Here is a 24,731-nt window from a genome sequence, read left to right on the forward strand (position 1 = left end):
AGCCTACGTAAAAAGGTAAATAAGTAAAAGCAAATACAGACAAACAACATGAAAGAAATATATAAATACTGTATATAGCATAGTCTACTATATATATATATATACAAGAAGGTGCTGCACTGTAGTACATATAGAAGTTTATTATAAACAGATCTCGTCTTCCTTCCTTCAGTGATCTGCTGCTCTCTACTGGTGGAACAACTCAACATTATACTCATTAAATACTTATTATTCCATTAAAAGGAATAAATATTTTATTCAACATATATTATTGTTATAAAGATAACACCACAAAAAAATGTATTCTGTGGTGTCATAATGGATGAAAAGTCAATTAAATAAAACATAAAATATATAAAGACGAGGGATACAAAATAATGTAAAAAAACAATTGTTAAAGTTTAAAAAATAAGGCTGTAATATTACTCCAAAATAAAAGCCAGTTTAAAGAGACAGGTATTTAAATTTCCTGATAACACGCTGACTAATTAATTAATTAACTAACTGGATAAATCAGCAGCGATCATCAACAATAATAATCTATAATAATCACATCAGTCTGACATTTTAATATGTTATATTCTGTAACTAAAACTGTATCACATTTTTCTTTTTTTTGTCCTGGGAAGATAGAATTTACGAGGCGTCCCTGAAGGTAACATGAGTGAACTGACAGATTGTCGCCACACGGTGTCGCTGTTTCACTGCCGAGGCTTCAGTTTGACTGGCAGTGAACGAGGCGCCACAGAGATGTGTCAAGTTAGCAAAGGTGAGCGAGTAAAAGACCGGAAGTTAAATCCAGTTACACACTTCTGATATATTGTGTATATATTGTGATTCATTATTTTTTAAATTGTTTAAATTAATCCAGCATTATAACTCTAGATGTACTGAATATTAATGTTTAATTTGACTATTTATGTTGGTATTCCAGTATGTTACCGTTTAAAAAGTTTACAAAGGCTTTTAAGTTTTCTAAAAGTGAAATTAAATTATTTTAGTGGTATTTTTAGACAGTATTAGTACTTAATAAGTAGAGTATCCAACAAGAGTGTAAAATATTACAAAGTTAAATTTGACTTTGTCATCTATGTATTACCAGATTATTTGTAACTATACATGCTCTATATGTTTACTGTCAATCTGGACAGTTAAAATAAATAAATAAGGCTAATTCTTTTTTTTATTCACAAGGAAACAGTCAGTATTATCTCCAACTGTATTTACTGCTTGTTCAGTTTTTAAAATGTATTTGTAAGGTCATATTTAGGCAAATTTTCTATTTTATTTATCACATTTTAATATTTAAATAGATTTAGGAATTAACAAAGACTTTTATTCTGAAAAATGACAACCGGAAGTTACTCGATGTGCGCTCTCAGCTAGCTTGATGATACTAGCGCAAAGTTCCTCCTCTCGGTTACCGAGAAGAAACGGACGAGAACCGTCTTGTTTCCCGTCGTTGTCCGTCGTGTAAAGTCGTGTTTTATGCGAGTGGAGCCGCTAAACGATGGCGTTCTTCGTGAAAAAGAAGAAATTCAAGTTCCAGACTCAACTGACTCTGGAGGAGCTCACCGCGGTTCCTTTTGTCAACGGAGTTCTGTTCTGCAAGATGCGGCTGCTGGACGGAGACTTTGCGGCTACTTCTTCCAGGTAAAACAATAAAAACACATTAAATCACATGCAAACACATTTAAACATCACTTTATTCATGCAAACTCCTTTAATCATCACTTTATCCATGCAAACTCCTTTAAGTTGCTTTTATGTCGGTTAAAAATAGTTTTTTCCTCTTTAGAAGTCACTTTAATGCACCTAAAAGGAGCTATTTTGTGAAAATAATGACATTTCTTATACTTAATTGTGTTTTTATAATATTCAACATCATTATTAAACTTGTTTGTTGGGCCAAATACATACATTTTGTATTAGATGACTAAATGCTTTGTTGTTTGTTATTTTAACATCACTTCATTTATGATAAACTTAAAAGTATTTTGGTGCAATTTGATATAATTTATAAAACTATTTTTCTCTGTCAAAGTCACTTACAGTGATCTTAAAGTGCATTCATGTAGCTACGCAGTGGATTTATTGACATTTTCTATACTTTAAATAGTTTTCCAGCTCCTCCTGTTATATGTTATATGGTTTGTTTTGTCTAGAATAGTGGTTTAGCATTGATTCGTAAAGGATTCCTCATATTTTAGGTGACAAACTGTTTTATTGTTTGTTGTTCTCACACGAAAACATCCCCAAACACCCTTAATTTATACAAAACGTATTTAAGTAGCATTTTAAAGGTATTTTTGTCCAATTTAATATAATTTACAAACTATTTTTCTCTGTCAAAGTGACTTTCAGTGATCTTAAAGTGCATTCATGTAGCTACGCAGTGCATCTATTGACATGTTTCATACTTTAAAGAGTTTTCTGACTCCTCTGGTGTTTCTATAATGTGCTATATGGTTCATATTCTTGTGGTGAGTTTATTCTAGTAGAAATAGTGACTCTGCAGGATAGAAACAGGGTTTCTTGTGTTTTAGGTGGTTGGTTTGGTTTCTTTCTCCTTTAGCGTCATAAAAGACTCAAATCTTTGCACTTTCATCTTCCATAGAATCAGAGTTATTGTTTCGTTGCGATCAAAGTCTTTCATCTTTACGTTGCATCAGCTCGTGTGCTGCTGCTGGAGGAAGGAGTCATTTAAACGCAGGGTGTTGTCATGTTCAGTGGCCTCTCTGTGGATCCCAGAATAAACACAACTCACAACCAGTTCACACTGGTCTACTGGTCTGGTCTACCGGTCTGGTGTACCGGTCTGATGTACCGGTCTGGTCTACCGGCTCTAAACCTCAAGTAAAGAACATGTTGGGCCTAAACTCAGCAGCTTTCTCTTTTTCTGGTGAAGCGACAGCAGACGGTGGAGATGGTGCTTCTTGGTGTTTTTAGTCTGTTCGTCTCTGGACTCGCGTCACAGAATGTAGATTGAGCTCCGTGTTTGATTCACGAGATGATCGTTGGGTCTTCAGAGTCTCTTCAGACGTCTCCGCGTTTCTTCTTTAACATTAGTTTAAAGATGAAGTCAGGACTCCGTGATCGCCAGCACTCAGTGATCAGCTTTCTTAACCTCGCTGTGACGGAGGAAACAAAGAGCCACGACCCGAGAACCTGCGACACCGTTCCCCAAATGTTTGTGTCAGTAGTTGACGTGTCATCGTTTCCAAAGGGGAACTTCTTCTACATCACAGGTGTGAGGTTCACACTGTGTCCCACGTCAGATGAATAAGTGAGCAAACATCACAGAGAACCTTTCGTTTTAAACTCTGGTTGTTTACGCTCCTCCTGAAGCACAAAGACCGTCTGACCTGCTAACACTGCAGCTCAGGAACACATGCTCAACTTCTGGAAGAGTCTTTTTGGTGCGACTTTCTTTGCACTTTCACAGAGTTTATAATATTCTTCATGCTGCTTAATCGTGTTTGTAAAGTTAAATATATTGATTTTTCCCCCCGACTATACAGGATGTCTTGTGTTTTCGGTGGTTGGTTTGGGCTCTGTCTGCTACAACTAAACTAACCTGAACTTGTTGAACAACGTGAGGCGTTTCATGAATCATATCAGAGTTTTTGTTGTCTCAAAGGACCTGGGTTTCCACGTCTGTTGAGTCAAAGATGCGTCACATTCAGGACTCCGGTGGTCTCTGGTGTAAATAAACACTGACAGATCGCGATCATCTTGATCAGGTTCCTCGTCGGCGGATGCTTCTCCCGTCGTCGTAGCTTTCATCCGTTAACTAAAGAGCAGATTGTGAGTGTGGACAGAACCAAAGAAGCACAGCTGTGTGAGGAGCACATGTTCAGCCCTGCAGCTCAGGATCGTGTTTTATTCTTTGTTTATTTCTCTTTAAAGTCAACACCTGGTGATGAGCCTCAGAAGAGGACCAGCAGCTCTTGGTACACCTGTGTGTAAACCGTTTAGGAGACGGTCCTCTTTCCGTTTGGTTTGTCCGTCCACCGGTTCGCTCCAGATGTAAATATTGCGACAGCGGTTGGACGGGTTGCTCTGGAGAGGGTTGCAGATGTTCCACAGAAGATGAATCCCCTCTGAGCCGAGTCACAGCCTGGTTCACACCGATGTTCAGCCTTCAGCTCAAGTCTTGATCTTTGTCCTCCTCTTCATGTTTTTTCTTGTTGCTGCTTACGTGCAAAACAACTAAATAAACAAGTCACATGTTCACAGTTTAACTGCACGGTGCCAAAGTCTCCACTTCAACACAATCACGCAGACTTTGTTCCAGACGTTCAGTGAAACGTCAACACGGCGTTCTTTGGCTCGAGCCTCGCGGTCACTGAGATTATTGTGTTCCTGGTTTGTTGATCGAACTGAAACTCGGAGAAATAACAACCTAGGAGCTCCTGTCCCTCCACGGTTGAGGTCACGTTCCTCTGGAGGTTACATAACCTCCACGTCTCCGTCATGGTCCCCCTGGCTGAGAACAAGGCCCCTCTCAGAGGACGAGGCGACGGCTCAGCGAGGACACAGATTAAGCGTTATGTCACAGAGCTGACAAACCCGGCCTTTGTGTGAGGGGGCCTGGTCTCGTTGTGGGTCGGGAACATTTGGGGGGATGGGGGGGGGGGGGGGGAGCTTATGCAGCGGGTCCGGTCCCTGTTGGCCTGGATCACATGCTGCGATGCCGGACCGATATGTCGCTTGTTGTTTGGCCTGACTGGTGTCTGTCAGCCGCTGCACGCAAACACATTCACGTGTTTCCTCAGCAACATCTTGAGCTCCTCCTCCAGAATCACACCGCGCGGTGTGATCATTGCACGGTGGAGACGTGCCGTCAGGAGGTCAGCCGAGGGGCCAAAGACGGCAGCAACAGTGGAACGTTTAGCAGAGAAGCTCAATGTTGAGCTCCGTTACATCACAAAGGGCAGAAATCACAAGTGTCTTCAAGTGTCTGGTTTTGAGGAAAGCAATCAATCAAACTTGAGATGAAGGAAACGGCGAATGTTTCCTTCATGAATTGATTTAAACAATGAATATGATGACATTGAAACAACATGACCTCCTGTGTTGGAAGTCCAGTCTGAGTAACACAATGTGATTTCATGAATTCAGAGACTTATCAGACGGCACAGTGGTTTATAATACTCTCACGATGCTTAATCCCTGAGATGAGAACCAAACTACGGGAGAACATCTCAACGTTTTGGCTTCTAAAGGAACAAACTTACACAAAATAAGGTTTTTGATTCGTGATATTATGACTGATCTGAACAATAGAAGAGCCTGATTGATACGCAGCTGTTGGATGATGTAACCTTTTCAATGAGCGGACATCAGACGCTCTGTGTTTTAGTGACATAACGTCGAACCAAACGGTGCGTTTGTGACAATCGGACACGGCAAACACAAAGAGGAGCCGAAGGCAAACGAAGAGTTACGTTAAAACAGGAATACTGGGACAGGAACTTAATTAATTTCATTTCATAATGTGTGTATAAACACATATAGGACTGAATGGCCTGATGTCTGAACGCAGCTGCAAATAACACAAATTATGAAAGTAAGTTTGTCATTTGAGATCTGCTATTTCATTTCGAGCAGCAGCATCGCCTTCGGAAAGCACCCGAAATCCAGCTTCACAGTCAACGCAGCCAAAGCTTCTCAAACCATCTGCTCTCCATCCGGATTCTGGCACAGAAAGACATTTTACACGAGCTCGGGTTTCTGTCGGCTTTCTTTCTGTTTTTGTTTTGACATTCTAAGGTTTACATCGTAGACGTCGTTGTCTTCTTCCTGAGTGAAGCCGGTTGTAAACGGTGTGAAGACACGACCGCAACAACGGGATTCTGGGAGCAGAGGGGTTTATTTTGTGTTTTAAAGATCAAGAAAAAGACACTGAGAGCTGTGATGGAGGCAGAGGAGAAGAAGTTAAACGTGGAGCTTCTGATGTGGCAGCGAGGACAGATTGTGTTCATTTCCTGTTCAGATACTGATTCAACACACACACACACACACACATAGATGCAAAGCATCATGGGGTATTACAGGGTCAAGTGAGGAATCCATTTTCAGAACGTTCTGGTGAAGTCAAGCGTTTTTTGCCAAAATCTGTTTTTATTTTATGAGATTTTTTAAACCCTCAGCCGATGGTTTTTAATGGAGAACACATTTAGAGCTGCTTCAAACTTCAGCTCTTAAAGGACTACTTCACCACTTCACTAGTTCACTACTTCACTACTTCACCACTTCACAACTTCACTACTTCACTACTTCACCACTTTACTAGTTCACCACTTCACTAGTTCACCACTTCACTAGTTCACCACTTCACCACTTCACTACTTCACCAGTTCACAACTTCACTACTTCACTAGTTCACAACTTCACTACTTCACCACTTCACTACTTCACTAATTCACCACTTCACCACTTCACTACTTCACCACTTCACTACTTCACCAGTTCACAACTTCACTACTTCACTAGTTCACTAGTTCACTACTTCACCACTTCACTAGTTCACTACTTCACCACTTCACTACTTCACTAGTTCACTACTTCAGTACTTCACCACTTCACTAGTTCACCACTTCACTAGTTCACAACTTCACTACTTCACTAGTTCACTACTTCACTACTTCACCACTTCACTAGTTCACAACTTCACTAGTTCACCACTTCACTAGTTCACTACTTCACCAGTTCACTACTTCACCACTTCACCACTTCATTATTTCACTACTTCATTATTTCACTACTTCATTATTTCACTAGTTCACTACTTCACTCCTTCACCAGTTCACTACTTCACTACTTCACCAGTTCACTACTTCATTATTTCACTCCTTCACTAGTTCACCACTTCACTCGTTCACTCCTTCACTCGTTCACTCCTTCACTAGTTCACCACTTCACTAGTTCACTTCTTCACTCGTTCACCCATTCACTCCTTCACTCGTTCACCACTTCATTCCTTCACTCCTTCACCCCTTCACTCTACTGCTCCATGCTCTCTAGGCTGGTCCGGTACTGAAGGAGAAGGCTGCAGACAGCAGACGCTAGCTGGACTGTCATGTAATCGGGTCAACTCCTCTTCATCACCGTACGTCCACTAAATGCTTGTTGTTGCCGCTGACGGACTCAGATTGCTGTTCTAAATGTCTGACTACGTTCTAGAGAACCCTCCAGAGAGAGAACACCTTCCGTCTGTTGAGTCATGTGACTTGTTACCTGAAGACAAACGGTGGAAACGTGAGCGAGAGTTTGTTGTGTTGAAGGACAGAAAGCGTAGATTCATGTTATCTAAGAGATTTTTAATGTTTAGATGATTTTGAAGGAGACCTTGTCTGGTTTGGACAAAATAAGAAACAGACCGGATCAAGAGAAAAGGGTCAAGAAACACGCTTAATTTCTCTGAAGGGTTCTTTCCATAATGTCTTTAAAGACACTCTGAGGCTGTCGGTGACGATAACGTTCAGTGGACGAACGCTGACGGTGAAGAGGCCGGCAGCCTTCTCCTTTCTAAAACAGTGCCATTAGTCACTGAGACACAAACGCATGGAAACAGTTAAACAACCTCTGAGATCTGAACTCTCTTATTACACACAACTCGTGCTTTTTATTTTAGTGCGTCTGCTGAAGAGCTCCATGGAAACAAAGATAGTACAGGAGGAGACTAAAACCATCCTGGAAGACGGAGCAAACTCTGCTTTAGGAGACTTGTTGAAGAGTTCCAGAAATTCATTTTTCAAATGTCGTTTTTGTATTTTTGTATTTTTGTATCTCTTTTAGCCCAAAGTCACATCTACACACACACTTATGACTTCTCATCTATTTGGTATAAATCTGTTGAACTGGTGCCATCGCTCAGTCTGTGAGTTAGTTAAACGTTTCCAGTGGACTCTTGTTGTTCACAGGTTTGTGTTTAGCGGTTCTAGATGAGGTTCTTTAAGGAACCTCATCCAGAAAAAAAGAAGCAGGAACCTTTGGGTGGAGTTGGCAGAACGTCTTGTCCAGCGCCTCCCAGAACTGGACCGGGTTTGATTTATCGTGAACGGCTTTGTTGAAGCTTCTACGTCGTTCTTCGTCTTCGCGTTCTCATTGATTTGTCTTTTCCTTGCCTTTGTTTTCATAGACGCGTTGGTAGAAAAGCGTTGATGACATGCAGCAGATGTCCCCAGATGTTAACTCCTGCATGATTGAAGGATGATGAATTTGTTCTGGGAGCCTGTAAGAACAACACATGGATGTTTTGTTGTCACATGCAGCTTGTACGTGTTGCTGTTTTTGCTCTGAGGTGACGGCACTAAGGAGCTGTTTACCTGCTTCCTCGGGTCTTGTGTGTGTTTTTTTAAGTGAAGGTTCTCGTGGGGTCGATACGAAGAACCCGTCTGATTCTTCTCCGCTCTGAATAAAGAATCGCGGCTCCCCTGTGACGGCGGCGGCGGCACAGAAGTCATTAACCTCATTAGGCTGATGTTCACGGTGATGTGAGAGCCTCGTCTTCCTCCCCAGGGTCTCAACACCAACACGTCATCGGATCGACTGACGATCATCCAATTAACGAAAGCGTCCCGTCCGACAGCCCTGAGAGTGTTTGAATGCACCGTCTGTGCTCAGAGAAAGTGGTGCTCCTGTCACCTGGCTGGACATTCGTCCTGTGAAGAGAAGGAAGGAAGGCGCTTGTGAGGAGAGTTAGAAATCGACCGGGAAGAGCGGCTTCTCGACAGCTGTTTCCTGTTTTCATCTGACTTTTCCAGCCGTTCGCGTTTTGCTGGGATGCGGATGGGGGTGTGTGTGTGTGTGTGTGTGTGTGTGAGAGATGCGGGGGTGTTTTGGACATTATTCCTCTGGTATCTGGCCAGGTAATCAAAATGTCTCTTCCTCCATTGATGGTCAGAACTTCTCTGTCTCAGCAATTTGTTATCTTGATGTTTCTATGTGTAGAAAAAGGCCAGTTTTATGTGCACCGCCTCATTTAAATGGCACGGGAGCAGCAGCGTGACGCCGTTTGCTTGGCAGCACAGTTGGAGGTGCTTTGAACATTACACGGTTCCCTTTTGATTTATTGTTGTTCCGGTTTAACGGCTGCAAAAAGCAGCACAATCCTCATGAGATTATGGCCCCCGAGGAAACCGATGGGGGAGGGCTGTGAACACTGCACATAGGTTCGAACTATTCAAACATCTATTATTATTATTATTATTATTATTATTATTATTATTATTATTATTATTATTATTATTATTATTATTATTATTATTGTATCCATGACACTGTGTCCTAACTGGTCGCCAGCGGAGCAGCACTGTGGAGCTCTGAACGTTCGTCGGACGCCATGTTTGTATTTATTCTTTTCGCTCGCTTAGAAAGCGGACGAGGAATGTTTGGTGATGTTGAAATGTTCTCAGTACGATTTATCCTCAAACTCTCTTGCGCTGCACGTCTTGTTTTTCTAGCGGTTTTAAGACGTGCAATTTAAAAAGATGAAATATTCTCAACTTTTCAGCATCAAGCGCAGAGACAAGGCGGCAACCTCCGGCTCTGCCGAGTGAAGCCGATGCTGAAGTGTCTTAAAGCTGCATTCTCTCTAATGTCCACCAGGGGGCGACTCCTCTGGTTGTATAGAAGTCTATGAGAAAATGACTCTACTTCTCTCTTGATTTATTACCTCAGTAAACATTGTAAACATGAGTTTATGGTCTCAATCTCTAGTTTCAAGTCTTCTTCAATACAGCATGATGTTCATTTAGTAAATGATGGTCCATTTAGAGTCAAACAGACCATAAAGCAGGGGATGCTTTAGGGGCGGGGCTACACGGTGATTGACAGGTCTCTACCAGAGACGTATACGGCGTCTCTACGTCGCTCCTCCTCAGTCCAGATATGGTCACTTCCTGTTTATCGGTTGCAAAAACTGGATTGACGATCTGTCCAGCGTGTCCTCTACAGATGGTTGTTTAAAGGCTGTCAGCGAGGATCGACCCTGTGACCTTTTGAGGGTACAGTAAATCCTCGCTGACCCCCCCCCGTCCCCCGTCCCCCCCGTCCCGGTTGGTCCTTACGTCACCGTCCCCTCTGCAGCATCCGTCTGCTTCCTCAGCACTCTGCTCTCTGAGCTGTTTATCTGAGCCCTGGACGCGACCCGGGACCGGCTCGGCTGCTGTTTGTGTTTCTGCCGCGGGGCCCCCAGGAGCCGCGCTGCCAGGATGGGAGATAAGGATCCCATACTGCTGCATTGCTGACATGTTGAGTCATCACATGCTTGGGGGGGGGGGGGGCGGGACTCAAATCAGGGTGTTCATGTTTACTTTTCAGGCTTTCTGATGAGCTCTATGTTTGCAATCGCAGCTTTAGTTTGTTCCGCCTCTGTTGCGTTTGTCTCATTTAGGTTCAGTTTTCCTCCCAAAGAGTCAGAAACATCTCCGTTACTGGACAGAGTTTTAACAACCTGTCCTTTTGCCAGATTGCTGATTTTTTTTTTTTGGCAGCAGAGAGACGGTCAAAACAAATCTGATTCCAGATCCTGTAACTTTAGCTCAGCACGAAACATTTACGAATGAGAGGTTTTCCCAGGAGGAGGGACAGCTGATTGGTAGATTTCAGTCTGAATCTGTTTGTGCACATAAAGCACAAACAGATTCACCTGGAGGAAGAAACAAATCGTAAAAAATAAACACACACGTGGACAAATTCTTGTTTAACGTTTCTTTGATGTAACAAAAGTTACAAAAGCATTTTTTCTGATTGGAATCCTTTTTTTCCTTTTTAAATAAAATAAAACAAATTCAACCTTTTTTAACCTGGAAAGCCCGACTGAGATCAGTAATGTTTGTTCAGGAGGCTTCTGGTTGAGAAATGCTGCAACAACAAAGATTTACAGACGAAAACATGAAACACAAACCATCTCATTTAAAAACCACAACTTGGAAAGAACATGAAACATCATCTTAAAGAGTTTTTAGAAGTTTAGACCAATCAAAACCTACAAAACGGTGATAAACCCTAAAGAGTCAGCGGCTGGAGGAGACGGCAACGTGTTTCTGAAGCTGAAGAAGCTGTTTTATTTCCTCACTTCTTCATATCTTGTGTGGCCTCGCGGTGACGTCGCTCACCATAAAACCATTCTCTTGCGATGTTTCCTGTAAATAATCTCACATCCTTTCTTTCTCTTCCCAATTCAAACTTTTGTCTCTTACACTTCTTCCTCCTCTGTTTGCTTCTCTGAGGTTTCTTTTTGAGGTGATGAATCCTCTCTTCCTCTGCTCGTATTTGCTTTTTCCTACCACTTCCCTAATCGACTCTGGTTATTATATAGTCACAGGAATATTCTGTTCCATCTCTTGTTGGCTTTGACTCTTAAAATGTGCATCTAATTGTTGATGGTGTAGGAATTTGAGCCTGTTCTACATTAGATTGCTTCTCAAGCTTTGGGGGCAGACTTCTCTGTTGATTTTACGATTTCTGCTTTTGGTTTGAGGTTCTGAGGCCTCAACAAAGGACAGCGTCGCTCCTCTTGGGTGAACATTTAGTAAAGATAATGGATTAAACGTAGATGTTGCAGGAGGCCTGCTGTTCCCTGAGCTGCCACATGTGTGGGAAACATCAGGTTCTGCTCTATCTTCAGCTGTCGTTAATCGTGTTCGGTCGAGGCAGTTTTCTGTTTGGAACACTTTTTGTTCAACACGATGAAAGTGTCGCCCTCGGGACGAATGCGTGGAAGAGGACACGCACAACGGCGGCCTTTGTGTTTGTTTCTCTTTGCATGCGTTATGAAAGTGTTTATGTGAGCTCCGTTCAGCTGCAGTGTCTGTCTACTGTCACTGTGATTGGATTTAACCCTGTTTGCTGCTGAGCACAGTGCTGCTTCTATCTAGTCTTTTTATTCTCGGATGAGTCGAGTGTCTTTGTGAGGACTTTACACGGCGATAAAGATGTCCAAAACATCTAAACTAGGAAACGTGAACCTCCATGAAGACTGCTTGTTTTCTTTTAAGCCAAAGGTGAAAGCAGGCGGCAACCTCCGGTTCTGAAAAGTGAAGCCGATGCTTCATGTGTTAAAGCTGCATTCTCTCTAGTGACCACCAGGGGGCGACTCCTCTGGTTGTATAGAAGTCTATGAGAAAATGACTCTACTTCTCTCTTGATTTATTACCTCAGTAAACATTGTAAACATGAGTTTATGGTCTCAATCTCTAGTTTCAAGTCTTCTTCAATACAGCATGATGTTCATTTAGTAAATGATGGTCCATTTAGAGTCAAACAGACCATAAAGCAGGGGATGCTTTAGGGCGGGGCTACACGGTGATTGACAGGTCGTCCTGTACGGTTCACAAGTGTGCCGAACCGTGAGGGGTGAGCTCAGTTTTCTACCTTTGCTGGCACATTGCAGGATATTTTTGGCATCTTACCATCACCTTTAGCTCCGTGGAATATTGTGATTATATATTTTAACTTATGCAGTATTTTATGTCTTAGACTCTAGTTTTTACAGGTTATTGTTGGTATGAGATATGAATGTGGTTCTGATCAGAAACAGCGCGAGTCTGTGCAGGTTTTTGCTGTTCAGCTCAGATGTGAGTCTCATCTGAGAGGCAAAAGTCAGAGTTTGGATAATGAGTGCAAACACATGTTAACAGCTTCACTCCTCCTCCTCCTCCTCCTCCTCCTCCTCCTCCTCCTGCACAACACTAACCCTAAAACACGCCAGAGTAAAAGGAGTAGACACGAGAGACACAAAGGTTGCAGGTGAGATTAAAAGCAAACGAACGGAGGGCTTGTAAAAAGGTCTAAAGGCTGAAAGAGAGGGAGTCGGTGTGAGCGCCTCCTCCTCCTCCTCCTCCTCCTCCTCTGAGCTGCTGGCGGAGCGTCGGTGGGTTTCGAGGAGTGAGAGGTTTCCATGGCGGCTGAACAAAGCCATCTGGACTGAGGAATGCGGTTTTGGAAACGCTCCCCGTTGCAACACACTGGAGGACCAATAGCAAGGGGGTCCTGATAAGAGCGAGTGTTTCTACTCTTCTGAGAACCGCACTGGTTTCCAGGGATAGATGCATGAGGGCGAAGCCTCACTGTAGTTGTTCTGGGATCAGAATTTAAAGGAGATTTACGAACCTCTTTTGTGGTTTTGTTTTGGAAGTATTTATTCTTGCAGGTGCCACGATTTTGGGTAAAGCATGGATTAGGATGGATTTATATTAGTAGACACTGTAGTTTACAGAGACCCGGTGGAGTTTTCTTGTAAACAAACAAAAGTTATGTTTCCATTCAGTGCAAAGCGCACCGTGAGGACTGGTGAACATCGTACACTTACATGTTACTGAGACTTCATTGAACAGCCAGAGCAAAACAACTTTGCCTGATATTCCTAATTAAAGGTATTTAACTACACACAATGAAAAGTGGTCAAAGAAAGAAAACCGGGAGAAAGCACGTTGTGGAGAGATGGTGAATAATGGTGACTGTGATGGGGGGGGGAGCAGCTGCTGCTAGTGTGTGTGTGTGTGTGTGTGTGTGTGTGTGTGTGTCATTAGCACCTTCTGTCTCACACCATCACTCAAACTGCCTCATGTGCAGTGATTAGAATAAATCTAAATAATGATAAAACTCCTAACTTGAGAAATGTAACCGTGCAATACTGCGTTTTACTGTACATTTAAAGATGTATTCTATTTCGAGATATATTCTTTCTCTTCTTTATTTAAATAACTCAACAGATCCCTTCTCGCACTGTGGTTGTGTTCGTCTGATGCACACACTCCTCGTATTTCTCATTCCTTGTTTCTTGTTTTTTATATATATTTGTATTCTCTGTATATATTGTGTATAGTTTTACACATATTATTTTACACAGTCCTTTTATTTATATTTCTTCTTGTATTTCTTTGTGCTTCTATAGAGGAGCAGCTGCAACCTGCACATTTCCCCCCAGGGATCAATAAAGTATTCTAATTCTGATGATAAACGTAATAAAATAAGCCTGAAACTGAATTAAAACTCAAGCAGAACAGCTGACTCGTCGTTGATTATATATTTAAAGTTATGCAGTATTTTACGTCTTATATTCTCATTCTTTATGTGTTTTTTTATTGTCATACATATTTAATGAGAGCTTCTGCTTCAATGTAATTGTCGTGCACATAACAATAAATAACTTCTTCGTTACCTTTTAGGTCCGTCACAATAGTGCGATTACATATTTTAATATATTTTATATATTTAATCAGCGTTGTTGGAGGTAACCGGCGATTTTCACTGCTACAGACTGCTTCTCTGTAATTGTTGTGCGTATGACGATAAATAACTTTATGAAATTGTACTTCATCAAGAGTATCAAAGCTGCACTCGTAACTCTGATGTTCTCAAGCTGCTCCAATAGAAACCGCTCATCAGTGGTAGCATTTCTCTTTCAGCCTCCATGTGATTCACATGTGTTAGAATTAAGAAGGCGTCATGCAGTTAAAGTTACTGCAGAAACATTTGTCTGTTCGGTCCGTCTGCTTCTTCTCGGCATGTCTTTGTGACCGAGAATCTAATGAAAACTCCTAAATGAGCTGATTCTTTGCTTTCACTCACACAGATTACGGGGCTCTTTATGGTATTTAACTTAAACGTTTGGTTGACAAAGTGATGGTCGCTCACAGAACAGCGTAGAGTCTCTTAACTTAGACATAATGAAGTCTTACCACAATTGGTATGTAGCATTTTAGAGTAAAACTTTAAACTACCATGTTTCAGCACCAGAAACGTTACTAATTAACTAGAAATAACACCGTAGAATCACCACTTGGGTCCAGTCTGAAATATCTCAAGACATTTGGTACAAACATGAATGATTCCTAGAGGATGTCTTTGGACTTTTTCATCCGACATTTGTGATTTTTACCTCGACAACTACTGCATTTATGATCCCTTAACTTACTAAAGACATCCTCATCAGCCTCAGACTACGATGGTGACCAATGGGAGACACTCTACCTGCTTAAAGGTGCAGTGTGTAGGATTAGGTGGCATCTAGCTGTGCCAAGTGTTTAGGAGAACTACGGTGGGCGACGCAAAAACGTGAAAGGCCCCATCTGGAGCCAGAGTTTGTTTTTTTATTCATTCTGGGCTACTGTAGAAACGATAAGATACAATTTGATACGATGGGATTCGATACGCTTCGATACGCTTCGATACGCTTCGATACGCTTCGATACGCTTCGATTCGTATTTCTTATTTCTGTTGTTTTGCTGCTTCAACACCAAAATCTCCCCTCTGGGGATCAATAAAAGCTTATCTTATCTTTTTAATGGAAAGGTCAAACAAAATACACATGAAGCTCACAAAATCAATAGTGCTGCAACAAACGATTATTTTCAATATGGTCCATTAATCCATTAATCAATTGATTATTTTCTTAATAAAATTTGAGAGCGTAAATACATTTGTGGAAAATGCCTTTCACAATTTCCTGAAGCGATAAATTATAAATTGCTTGTTTAAAACAAAAGAGCAAATTATAAGAATATAAGAAAAGCTGGAAAGTTATCAAAGTAGTCCAAATGCATTCTGTCGATCCACTGATTGATTAGTTGACCAATTGTTGCCTAACTTAACAGATGACTTGCACGGCTGCATAAAATCAGATTTAGAAGGGAATCTTCACAACACACGTCACAAGTGATTTATTAAACAAATCAGGATGTGTCACTAATCCACATTCCTCCTCCTGCTGCCGCATTGCTCCAGTGTTTCTATGACATTTCTTTTCTGCAGCTTTTGTTTTGAGAAATAAACAGATCAGTGACCCGGTTTGTTGTAACACCTCCTGCTGCGTTCCCACCCGTCAGCCAGGATGCACGGACACTTAAAGCTTTAGTCCACTGGCATTTTCTGACCAGGCAAAGTGTGTTTTCACAGACGTCTTTAGACCATTGTACACCGCTTCCTTCACAGGGTTTCTTGTCAGTAAAGCAGGACCATCAAGAACGTCTTGTTGATAAAGTCCCACCGGTTCATAATCCCCTCCCAAAAAAAGCTGCATCCATCTACAAAATCAGCCAACTTGAGCTAAACTAAAACTGTAGAACTGTCAGAAGCCGTATGAATCAGCTCGCTTCTTCAGTTCGTTTTTGGAAAAAGTTGCTCACAACATGTTTTCTGAGTGTCTCTCTGACAAATGTGATCCTCAGTGGACGATACTGGTCACGAGGCTGTGAGACTGGGATGACATCACTGGAAAAAAAACGTGTTGTTCTGAAGTCGGAGAGCAAAACGAATCAAAATGATGAGTTGCTAAGTCTGGAGGATGTAGAGGTTTTGACATAAATGTCAGGGAAATAGCATAAATACACACTTTAGGTTGCTGCCGCTTTACATGAAATGTGACGTTTTTATTGTCTCTGCAAATAGAGAAATGATTCATACTACCATGAAACAAAGTCTGCAGCTCTAGAAGTGAGGAGAACGCACAAATAGAAAGGCACTTAATCATGAATAATTCATCGGAAGCACAAGAATACCAAACTGTTCATCGCTGAGATTTATGTGTTACAAGCTGTGTGTGTGTTTTCTTTTTGTCTCCTTACAGACAGGAGGTTCGTGAGAACTGTGTTCGCTGGAGGAAGAGGTTCACATTCGTGTCCAAAATGAGCGCCAACCCCCACACGGGAGTCCTGGACCCGTCGGTCTGCAGGGTGTCAGTCCGGAAGGTACGAGGCTCGGAGTATAAAACTAGATCAAAAACAAATCTCTTTCAACGTTTTCCTCTCCAAAAGTCACCATGATGCATGACGAGGTGTCGTGATACTAGGAAACAATCGGCGATGCCGAGAGTCCGTTATTTTCCTCATTAGAGGACACCAAGGATTGTTTTTTTTATGTCAAGATGTTATAAACAACACCATCACATCTGTATTTTTTGCTCTGTTCAGGAGCTTCTGTCATGTGACTTATGGGCTCAGCCCAGTCATTCATATCTTCCCAGTTGCGCTCACGAGCTCAGAATTTAATGTTTTTTGCAGGATTTGGTTGATGCCGCCTGTTTATTTTTGGGGGGGGATTTTAAATGAGATGTAGAATAAAGTGATTTTGATGAAATATCACAATTTAAAGCTTCAATTTGGTTGCTTTGGTTGTCTTTTCACCTGAAAATCAACAAATAAATGCTAATTGGGGAAAGGATTTAGTAGAAACAGAAAGATATTATATTCCAAGTAAGATATTAAAATAAGTATTTCTGTATTAAAGCTATTGTATTGATACCCTTCAGAACTATAGCAGACTGTTTTCAGACGTCAGAGACGTTCTCACAGAAGTTGCCTTCAGGCTATTTCAGTTGCCGTGCTCTGAGAAACCACCAGTGCGGTCTCTACTTTGTAATTTCAACTCTCTCTCGTCGGGAGCCCTGTAATCTGAGGCCTCTGTAATATAAAGTTGGATCACCGGGGTTCATTACTGTCTTCCTGTTTTCCCCTGCAGGAACTCAAAGGAGGAAAAGCATACACGAAGGTAAGAGCTCGAGTCTCCTCTCACGCTCACGAACACATAGAAGCAGGTACAGATGTAAACCGCGCTGCCCTATCGTGTAAATATTAGCATTTCTCACAGACGAGGATGCCAAGAGCAGCGGCGTGACAATAAATCAAAAGAACGTGGTTCACATTTACTCAGAGTTTTCGGGAACATCCTGGCAACACCTCGCTTAACCGTAAGTCTTAAGAGCTCCTGAGAGATGAGTCACGTCTGGTGATTGAAATTACAATGTCAAAGCCCTCACCAAGTTTATCCGTGGACGTTGTCGCCCGACAGGAACCGTTTCCTCTGTTCTGCGGCCCGTCTCCATTTAGGTTTCCTTACGGCTAAATATACCCCGCTTCCCTCCTTAGAAGTTGGCTTCCTTTAAATACACACCTTTGAAAACAGAAGCTCGTAAAGGAAAAGAGGAACCTGTGGAATAAAGAATGGGAACCTTTAGCTGGAGAGGAGCTGATTTTAAAATAACATCATGATTGCAGTTCAGACAAAAGCAGTTTCCACACGGCAAGAAGCTGTGAGGTTTGTTTTCAGGGTAAAGGTCGTGAGTCCTTATCGGTTTGATCTGGGACTGTGTGGAAATGAGTTGTTTTCACAGACTGTATATAAGAAGTGGACGAAGTCGTCGTGACGTCTCTTATTGGTTTGTAGACTGATGTTTTGAAGCCTCGAGTTCTGCATTTTGGTCGTCGCCATCTTGGTTTTTGCAACCAGTGAACAGAAGCGACCATATTTGGACTGACGTAGAGACGTATACGATTCTGGTAGCGGCAGCAACCTGTCAATCACTGTGTAGCCCCGCCCTAAAGCATCCCCTGCTTTATGGTCTGTTTGACTCTAAATGGACCATCATTTACTAAATGAACATCATGCTGTGTTGAAGAAGACTTGAAACTAGAGATTGAGACCATAAACTCATGTTTACAATGTTTACTGAGGTAATAAATCAAGAGAGAAGTAGAGTCATTTTCTCATAGACTTCTATACAACCAGAGGAGTCGCCCCCTGGTGGACATTAGAGAGAATGCAACTTTAAGACACTTCAGCATCGTCTTCACTCGACAGAACTGGAGGTTGATGCCTGGTATAAGTGCAAGTGTAATTGATGAAATTCATTAATAATTAATAATCAATTGAAATAAGCTTCTCAGTTAAAAGAAGGGCCGGGGATTCTCCTTGTTGTTTTTTTCTCTCCACGCCCACATGCATGTGTACGAAGTAAAAAAACAACCACACTTTGTTGATGACACAGCGAGCATACCGGTAGCGTTCAGCTGCACTTCTCGAGACACCGTTGCCACCGCCGAAGTCTGAGATGAAGGAGAAACAACAGAATTTGAAAATCTTCCGGCAACATCGGGCCTTCCCTGCCAGTTTATTGAACCACAAACTCCTCATTGACAGAAACACTACAGTGTGTTGGCTGCAGAATATTTAGAGACTGCCGTGACCCTGCTTTATGGTTCAATAGTTTTAAAAAAACCAAGATGGCGACAGCCAAAATGCCGAACTCGAGGCCTCAAAACGGAAGTCCACAAATCAACGAGAGACGTCACGACGACTTGGTCCACTTCTTATATACAGTCCATGTTCACAACTAAGCCGCACCAGCGTTGTCCCTGGGATGTTACGAGCAGTTTACTGCTCTACGGTACCCAGTAGCTGTGGAGGATATTATCAGCTAACATATTACAAATGTAAAGGTGTTTTTACCTTAATCCAACTCACTTCAAACATATAGGCTCCACTCTTTGATGTCCGTTAAGATCGTACATCCAAACCTCAGACTCTCGAGACTTCTTTAACTGAACGATGGGTGTCACAGAAATCTAGTGGTGCCAGTGAACGCCTCCATTAGTGGATCTATGATGAACTCTTCTTCTTCTTCTTCTTCCTCACCCTCAGCTGGGCTTCACAGACCTCAACATGGCGGAGTTCGCCGGTTCCGGCTCCACCGTGCGCTGCTGTCTGCTGGAGGGTTACGACACCAAGAACACACGGCAGGACAACTCCATACTGAAGGCAAGCACATGTGTGATCAGTGAGCAAACGTACGCCGTGTTTAAAACGTCTTTATTTGTGAGCGTTTATCTAACAGAGGGATGCTTAAAAACGCCGTTGGACGAAGGGGAGATTCATTTATTTTACACGTCTGAGACTTTAATTGTGTCATGAATTTAACGAGCGTGGTCGTTAAATCGGAGACTTTGACATTTGACCTTTTTTGTTTTTTATTGCTTTCCAAGAAGCGACCAGAGTGGAAAGATCAATGAGTGTGTTAATTGTCGTGTAAAACTGGTGAAAATATATTTTGTTACTTTTACTTTCATCTCGTCGATTAATCTCAAGTTCCAGTTTCTCAGTTGTGAGGATTTGCTGCTTTTCTTTGTCTTAATTGTTGGTAAACTGGATATTTTTGGAGGGTTTTGAACATTTAAAGATCATCACTTTGAGTTTTTGGATATTGTGATCTTAATTTTATTGCCCACCGATTAATCGAGATAGAAAATAATCAATAGTTGCAGCCGTAGTTCTATCGACTTCCAGGTTGGGTTTACTTTTTCAATGCTTCTTTGTTTTAAAAGTACACAGGAGACGTACTGAATGAACTGAGTCTACAGCAGCAAACCTTTTTATTTCATAACCGGGAGCCAGATACTATTTTGCATTTGTGCTTAAAAACTGACCGAAACCATTAAGTGATCATCAACATAGTTGCTGTTTGATTTTGTTTCATCGTTGCAGCTTTACCTTTGTGTTGTCCGTCACTCTCCTGTTTGTTTTATCCATAGATAATAAAAATAGATTTCATAAACCTATCCATTAATCTGTTGTGAACAGACACGGTGCTCTTTAGAAGCAGCTATCAGGATGTGTTTTGATATAAATCACCTTCAGGTGTGATGAGTAGTCCGTTAAAGAATTGGCCGACCTGCAGAATGAATCGATCGATCGTAGATCAAAAGTTCCAGCGTTTGCTGCCTTTCGTTTTGTTATGTAATAGTAAACTTAAAGACTTAAAGCTATTTATAGTCGTCACCTTCCTGACATTGTGCAGACCAAAAGGATCCTAGATTTATTTAGAAGATAATCTGCTTATTCTTTTAAAGTGAGAGCGATTGTTCGTTTATATCTTAAAGCTGTTAAAACGTCACAGCAGCCGGAGCAGTTCTAGTGTCTCTGTGAGTGAAGGAGCTCTGCGGCGCCACCCGGAGGCCGTCCACTCAGACCGCTCTGTGAAATAAACAAAAGAGCCGAGAAAAGTCACGAGTCATCGTGTCGTGTCGTTCCCCTGGAGGACTTCATGTTCGACCGACTCTGACGTCAGTGAGCTTTCTGGGAATTTAGTTTTTATTAACGCTCAGGCAGCCAAACGTGTTCACTGCTGCTTCTCAAATAGCTCAAGTAGAAGAGAATGAACGCCCTCTTCTAAGGAGCACCTCTTCACAGTAACAACGTTTTGGAACTGAAAAAGAGTGAAAAGTTTGTGCTGAAATATCTTTTTCTATGTTTTATTCCAGGTGATCATCGGGATGACCCTGCTGTCTGGAGATCCGTGTTTTAAAACGTGAGTTGTTTTTTTAAATCTTCATGTCACAGTGATTTCTAAATGTTGAATGTTTAACCACACAGTGTTCATCACGGAGCCTCCGTCACATCAAACTATTGATCTCACTATGAGTGAGGAACGTCACTCGTCAACATTTCAAAACTAAACCATTGACACTTGTGTTGGAGGAGTCGTGGTTAATGTTGCTGCACGTATTTATCGGTCTCTTGGTGTTTAATGTACATTTTGAACCTTCGTTAAACACTAATAATATTTGTGCTCCTTTGTTCTGTGTTGCAGTGACTCAGTCGATAACATGAGTCTCATCTGAGCGCGCCAAGCCGAGCAGCTCTGTGCTCATTTAATCTGTTCCAGACTGATGCGTTGTGTGTTGTCTTTTTCCTGCAGGCCTGCCAGCACAGCGAAGTCCATCTCCGTCCCGGGACGAGAGCACACCCTGCAGCTGGACTGTAAGGGGGAGGGAACGGCCGAGCCGGGGCCGGCTGGAGGGGTTTCTCTGGGCCGAGCCTCCAAACCTCGACCCTCCATCGTCAGCTCGGGTACGGCTGACTCCGAGCTGGCAAAGTACCCAGTTTCCCTTCAGCCAGTTGTTCCCAAACTGTGGTGTTGGGCCCCTATGAGGGCGTGCAGAGACAATGCAAGAGGTCATACATGACCGGGGGGGGTTTAGAAATAATCTGTTTCATGAAGGAAAAACAAACACGTGAGCTTTGATGTTTGCAGAGCTGCCAAAGTTTTGCCAAAGATTGACTCGTTCTCGCTCTCGAGGACATTCTTTAGTTTGTTGGGAGAGATTTGTGCGTTTAACTTTTTATTTTGCACAATAAATTGTTATTGTTTGATAAATATTTATTGAATTGATGCACAAGGGGCATGAATTCATTACTTCATCTTTATTTATTTCTTTCTTAAGAAAGAAGTAAGATTCAGTTTGAAGTAAGATTAAACCTGTTTTTTGAAAGACTAAAGTTGTTCAAATCAGCAAAGCGTCGGGTTCGGGAATCCGTCAAACACACTTTTTTAATCAATAAAGTTCCATCTTATCTTTTCTTATCTTAAAAACTAACTCATTTGAGGTAACGTTTTGTTTTTTTAATGCTTTTGATGCCTTCAGGTCTCCTTGAAGAATCCGAAGTGAACCAGTACGGTGCTGCAGAAATCTTCCAGTCGGGCCACTCTCGTAACTCCAGCTACGCCAGCCAGCACAGCAAAATCTCAGGTACAGGATTCACCCGCAGACTTTTATTCTTAAAGCTCTTTATATTCCAGAAAAGTGACCTTTAAAAAATATGGAATTCATTGCTTGAATGAGGTTACCAGCCCGAAAGCAGCGCTCTGATAGCCTCTGATAGCCTCTGATGTCTCCTCTCGTCTCCCTGCAGGCTACAGCACCGAGCACTCCTGCTCCTCCAGCCTGTCGGACCTCACACATCGCAGGAACACCTCGACAGGAAGCAGCGCCTCCGGAGGCTTGTGTTTCGCCGCTGACGCGCCTACAGACGGCGACAAGGACGCCGGACGTCCAGAAAGACCCCCGAGACCCCCGCGACCCGTCTTACCCTCCAACAGGCCCCCCAGGTACAGACACAGACCCGAGTCCTCCGGTCGTTGGATCGCTGAGATTGCCGTCCTGTTCTAAACTCTTCTTCTTCTGCTTCTGATCGCTGTGTTTCAGGAGGAAGCAGGACTCAGTGGAGAGTCACCCCTGTTGGGTAAACGACACCCGCATGGACGCCGACGACATCGTGGAGAAAATCGTCCAAAGCCAGAACTTTGCAGACGTCAACAACACTGAAGGTACGGTGTGATAAATAAATTTGAAAAATGTAAACGTAAACACAGGAACCTGAGAAATTTAGAAAACACTGAATTTAAGAAGAATAACACCGAACTTATAGGACCTTAGGTCTCCTCCAGTTTCTCCAAACCTCACATTAAACATCCAAACTTTCCCGTTAATGGCCCGAAGGTTACAGATACAAACAAAAATGGTGTTACGGCTGTAAAGACTACATTTCCCATAATCCACTTCTATCAACATGTTCATTGAGGGCCGTGTCGACGCTCTGTTACAAACATGGTGCAAACAAGCCGACAGTTTCCTTTCTCTGACAGTTTACGTCCTTTACATTAAAGACGTACATTACAGTTAGGTTACAGTTTAACAGTGTATTTTGGTTTGTATGTTGTATTTAAAACCGTGTAACTCCTGCAGCGTCTCTGGACCGAGATCTCCTTCTCTCCTCTGTGTTTTCTCACCTTCTTATTGGCCTCTTGTCGATGCCGTCTGGTTTCCGTGAGCTGACCGTGTTTGTGTGTTTGTGTGTTTTTCAGACAGCAACCTGCGTCTGTTCGTCAGCAGAGATGGAACGACGGCGCTCAGCGGCATCAGGCTGGGAAACAGGTGAGAAGCTCCACTCGTGACTTTCTGTCTCTGTCGGTCTCTGTCGGTCTCTCTTCCTCTTTCACTTAACTTTCTGCAGACTGGAGTTTTAGTTCTTGGAACACTTCTGCTCCGCATTCAGAAACAATCCCAGTTTGTGGCTCTGAAACAGTTTTCTGGTTAATTTAGAATGTGACGGACAAACTACAACGTTTTTAAAACAGCAGCAATATTCTGTCGTATTAGTAAAGTTCTATTAATTATAATTTAATTATTCTTTATTTAGATTAATTTTATTTGTTGATTACATGACATTTTTATGTTCTATTAATGCATATTGAAGTGAGATTCCTTTTATAAACCTTTTAGTTCTTTTTTTATATCTCTTATTGTGCAAATTAATTAAATCAACCTTAAAAAAACAACAATCAAAAAGTCAAAAATCATTTTGCTAATTTGATAATATATTTGTCTCATTGTTCTTGGCTCAGCTGCTTTGTTTTGGACACAATTAACTTATTAATTAACATTATTTCCAACTGACCAGTTCATAGCTGTTCATATTTAAAGTACAGATTACAACAAACTCAGATTGCAAAATCAGGCAAACTTGTGTTTTTGGGTTATTATAATAATAATAATAATAATAATAATAATAATAACATTTATTTAGCTGACTTGATCGCATCAACAGACTTTTTTCCACAGAAGTTACAGAATGTTTTGTGCAGTATTTTTAGTTTTCTCTTTATAGAAGTCGCACCATAATCCACCAATTAATTTAAACATCGAACGCAAATGTTCCAAAAAGAAATGCCTCATTCAAGACTTCAGTTTGATGCAACACAATAAACTTATTGACTAATAGTAATAAACTTTATTTATACGGCAGTTTTCTTAACAATGTTACAAAGTGCTTCACAATAAGAAAAGAAAATTCATAAAACAATAATAGTAAAATACAATATAGATGCATACATTGCAATTAAATAGAACAAATAGAAATTCACCCTGATTTAACGTGTGTGGTAACAATGAGTGTGAAGCAGTAAAGAGACGTCTGACTGTCGTCCGGTGCGTTTGGGTCCTTGCAGGGTCTCTGCAGGCGGGTACGAGCCCGTGGTGATCGAGAGCCATTAAACCGGCGGACACGTCGACCCGAGGACGGACGGACGGACGGATCGTCCTCGTCTTCTGTCGCGCTGCTGGTTTTTCCTGGAGCTTCAGCCGGTCTGACGCCGTGAGGGGGAAAA

The 24,731-nt window shown here is 41.9% G+C and overlaps 1 protein-coding gene across 1 annotated transcript; it reads left to right on the forward strand.

Moving 5' to 3' along the window:
- Positions 1-1,510: 1,510 nt before the first annotated feature.
- eeig1a (estrogen-induced osteoclastogenesis regulator 1a) lies at positions 1,511-24,731 on the forward strand (the record flags this gene model as incomplete). Its single annotated transcript, XM_079162068.1, has 11 exons — positions 1,511-1,653; positions 16,581-16,701; positions 17,471-17,500; positions 19,430-19,546; positions 21,046-21,092; positions 21,483-21,634; positions 22,210-22,314; positions 22,478-22,673; positions 22,771-22,892; positions 23,430-23,499; positions 24,573-24,731. The coding sequence occupies 11 exons, from the start codon at positions 1,511-1,513 to the stop codon at positions 24,616-24,618; spliced, it is 1,149 nt and encodes a 382-aa protein (XP_079018194.1). The 3' UTR covers positions 24,619-24,731.

This window comes from Pholis gunnellus, assembly GCF_910591455.1.
Source record: "Pholis gunnellus genome assembly, chromosome: 6".
Taxonomy (NCBI): domain Eukaryota; kingdom Metazoa; phylum Chordata; class Actinopteri; order Perciformes; family Pholidae; genus Pholis; species Pholis gunnellus.